At 41.0% G+C, this 4048-nt stretch overlaps 1 protein-coding gene across 1 annotated transcript; it reads right to left on the reverse strand.

The window, feature by feature from the left end:
* Positions 1-2268: 2268 nt before the first annotated feature.
* Positions 2269-3804, reverse strand: LOC149159626 (putative xyloglucan galactosyltransferase GT11). Its single transcript, XM_089434367.1, has one exon. The coding sequence runs from the start codon at positions 3802-3804 to the stop codon at positions 2389-2391; it is 1416 nt and encodes a 471-aa protein (XP_089290493.1). The 3' UTR covers positions 2269-2388.
* Between the last annotated feature and the right edge of the window lie 244 nt (positions 3805-4048).

The raw sequence follows: 4048 nt of genomic DNA on the forward strand, positions 1-4048 counted from the left end.
CTCCAAATAAGGATGGAAGTCAAAAATTATAAAAAGAATTCAAGACCCTAATTGAGACATGATCGTTTAATAAATAAAAATAATTAATGGAAAATAAAACAAAAATATACACAAGTCAAAAGAATATATATATATATATATATATATATATATATATATATATATATATAAACAAAAATAAAAAAAAAATAAAAAAATACATATATATACAAAGAAAAGTAATCAATACATAAAACAGGATCAACAATAAAATACAGGGTTGAGGCACATTAAACAAATAACAAAAATACTAAAAAGAGTTAAGAACGAATATGATGATAAAATAATTAAGAAAACACGAAGGATCGAGAATATAAACTCTAGAGAAGAATAAACCAACAACAAATACTATATAAAGGAGACCAAGACCTACATAGATAAATAAATAAACAAAATAAATCCCAAAAAGAAACCTAAAAAAATAGGAGGACGGGACAGGGACCCAACTTTTACTAATAATCCAACCATCGTCTCTATTCAAATTGTTGGGTCCTTTTCCAACTTCTAGGGCCTCCCTCAATTTACGATGATGGAAATGACTAACCCTAGCAATGACTTGGGCCTCCTCAATGCAGATGTGATGCTTAGATTTATCTGCATGCTTTGCCAAAGAAGAGGAGTGATCCTTCCATGCTTGATGTCAGTGGCATGCTCATGAATCCTTTGATTAATCGAGCGACCAACCTCACCAATGTAGGGAGTCCCACAAGGGCATGGGATAACGTAAACACCCTTCATTTTCTTGGGGTCCACTGGGTCGTTTACGGATCTAAGGGAGCTCCAGATGGTATTTAAAGGCCTAAAGGTTGAAGACACCTTATGCTTCCTTAGGATCCTCCCAATATTGTTAGTGGTCCCTTGGATAAAAGGAAGGTGAACACCAGAAAGCCCCATCACTACACCTAGCTCACTATCATAAATAAAAAATTTATTTATAAAATTTATAGAAAACCTAGTGAGTACACCTGTCTTGGGGTCATTATTGGTGTACTTAAATTAGTGCAGGGGTGGATGATTGACAGAGACAAGTGCAAGAGTCATTATTGTTGTACTTAAATTAGTGCAGGGGTGGGTGATTGACATAGACAGGTGCAAGAGTCGTTATTGTTATACTTAAATTAGTGCAGGGGTGGATGATTGACAGAGAGAGGTGTAAGATTCATTATTGTTGTACTTAAATTAGCAAAGGGACAAGTGCAAGAGTCATTATTGTTGTACTTAAATTAGCGAAGGGATGAACGGTTGATGGAGACAGGTGCAGGACAATGCACAACTAAAAATTAGTAGTCTCCCAATAGGCATTAAATTAGTTGGAGTTGTATATGCCCACCATCAAATTTTAGCAATGTCATTTATTCGATGGTGCCCATATACAGTGCCTGCTCATTCAATGCTCATTGGCAAGTTGTATATTTGTTGCCGATAATGCACTACAACCAACAAAAGTAATAATATATACTATTACATTCTATCAACTTGTTTAAGAGATGTCATTGTGAGTTTAGTACCGCATAGTTTTGCTCATTCAATGCTCATTGGCAAGTTGTATATTTGTTGCTGATAATGCACTACAACCAACAAAAGTAATAATATATACTATTACATTCTATCAACTTGTTTAAGAGATGTCATTGTGAGTTTAGTACCGCATAGTTTTATAGTCATGTCATTACGATTTTCGAACTGCATATTTTTATAGTTTAATATTATTTACAATTAAACGATAATCCTTTAATATTTTATGTTTAATACAATTCATGCCTTATTTAATAATTTTTCATTGTAATTGTTTTTTCTACATTTACAATTTAATTTAAAATAATGTTTAATGATTTATTATTGATTTTCCATTTCATTTTCTTTTCAATATAGTTTTGACAAAATAGTTTCAATCAATATAGTTTTAACCAAATAGTTTCAATGGTTGTTAGGTATCTATATTTTGGTGGTAATAATAGATTTTGATATTTTAGATTATATAGATGGGATTATTATAAGTCAGATTTATTTATTTATTTTATAGATTTTTGAGTGTTTTTACAGTCAGAGTAAGTTTAATAATTAAGAATATGTATTTCTTACTAAAAATCACAAGTTCAAAACCAAAAAGTAAAATATATATGCTTTTATATACTCATGAAGTTAATCATCAAAAAAATATCATACACCAATTTAATATTTAACTTTAACATTAACCAACTTTACAACTTAAATCTCCTCTGCCCACATTTTACTTTAACACTTAAATCTCCTCTGCCCACGGTCAACTAAATTGCGTCTCAAACCGCTAGCCAAATTTATCACTTTTTACCCCCAAATTTATCATTTTCTTTTACCGTTGCACGAACTTTAATCCGTATCAGTATCAGCATCATCATCAACCTCGGCTTCGAATCCTACAGTGTTAGTCTCTGCCTCATATTTGGCCCGCTTCTGCTGTTGAGAAATCGACTCCACCACCCTCTCCACGGTGATGTCGAACGCATCTCGGACCGATCCCGCCGCCTTTGCATCGCTCGTGGTCGACTTCATCGTGTAAATGACATGCGAAATCAAACTCATCACGTTCTCCTGCATCTCTCGCACCTGCTCACGCCTGAAACGCCTAAGCACTCGCTCCACGATCGACATATTGGCCACCACGTCGTCCTGCGGGATAAACACAGAGTACCCCTCGTTGCTCTTCTCCCCGTCTGAGGGAAGATGCCACGTGTACTGTGTATACGCCGAGTCGTTGTGGAAGAACACCGGAATGCACCCCGCTATGATGGCATCGAATGTCGACCGCCGCGTCTGTGTGTCGCCGCGGGGCTGCAGGCAGAAGACCGATTCCATGAACGCCTGTATGACCGGCTCAGCCTCATGGCTGCAGCGCGCCGCCACGCAGTCCACCAGACGGCAGCTACCTGGCGACCGGGCACAGAGACGCATGAGCAAGTTGCGGAAGCCGCCGTCGCCGGCATAGGGGCGGACTGACCCGACAAACGCGAAAAGCCGAGTCCGCGTCGATGCCCGCACGCGGCTCTTCCATTCCTCGATTTGCCGAGCAGACGACGGGTGAAACGAAGTTGGATACGGGATGGCCTGTTCGTTGGCCTGCCACGGGCGCCTTTCGATCGTCAGCAACGTCATGTTAGGAACCCCAGGGACCTCCAGCAAACGAGTTCCCCAGCCCTTGCCAGCACCGAAGTCCCAGGCCGTGCGACCCATCACCATGAAATGATCTCTACCTCTGCTTCGATTCCACTCGTCTCTCTTTCTCAGCCACGACATGATCCGCACACCGTGCGACGACTCGGGCACTCTGTCGGGTTGTGGATACAGATATCTGAGAGCGTCGAGGCCAGCGTAGTAGGGCACAAACACGGCATCGGCCATGGCAGGGTCTGGGGTAAGGCAACTGTATTGTTTCATCCTCTCATGAAATATGATCTCCAACATGTAAGTATCCGTGTCGAACCAGCCGTCCCCCAGGGAGCTATTATACGGCGGCCCGAAGCCATTGTTTGCGGCGCGCGGGCAGAGGTTCCACCAGCGGGCGAGCCCGAATTTACACTGTTTCAAGATATCTGCGTTAAATTCTGTGGGAAGATGGTACATGAAAATCCTTTGACCCCTGCAACTATCGACGACGAGAGGCATCGAGAATTGAGAGGGATAGAGAGTCATCCATTTCCATGGCCACACCAACAGCAATAACAGCAATACGCACAGCAGTTCGAGTAGAGAAAATTTATATACGCGCGCAGATCGCAACAAAGCCATCTTAGGGGCCTGTTAGGTATGGATAATTTTTCGTTTTTGAGGCCGTGAGAAGTAAATTGTGATTGGGACGTGGGAAAGGTAAAGGTAAGGGGGCGGCGTCATCGGAGGGAATCTCGGGAAGCGGGACATGGTTGATGCTCCATTCGTGTTTGAATTACGCGAAGCAGGGGATTCCAGAGATGCCGAGCTTCTTGTTATACCGCAGCGGCTAATCAGCCTGTCATAGGGCATTAAATGTCCGGGG

This window comes from Pinus tabuliformis, chromosome 5_2 (genome assembly GCF_031772625.1).
Source record: "Pinus tabuliformis cultivar Carrire ecotype Pingquan chromosome 5_2, CPIR1, whole genome shotgun sequence".
Classification (NCBI taxonomy): Eukaryota; Viridiplantae; Streptophyta; class Pinopsida; order Pinales; family Pinaceae; genus Pinus; species Pinus tabuliformis.

Coding starts and splice junctions, on each gene's coding strand:
- LOC149159626 (XM_089434367.1), bottom strand. CDS start 3,804: ATGGCTTTGTTGCGATCTGCGCGCGTATATAAATTTTCTCTACTCGAA.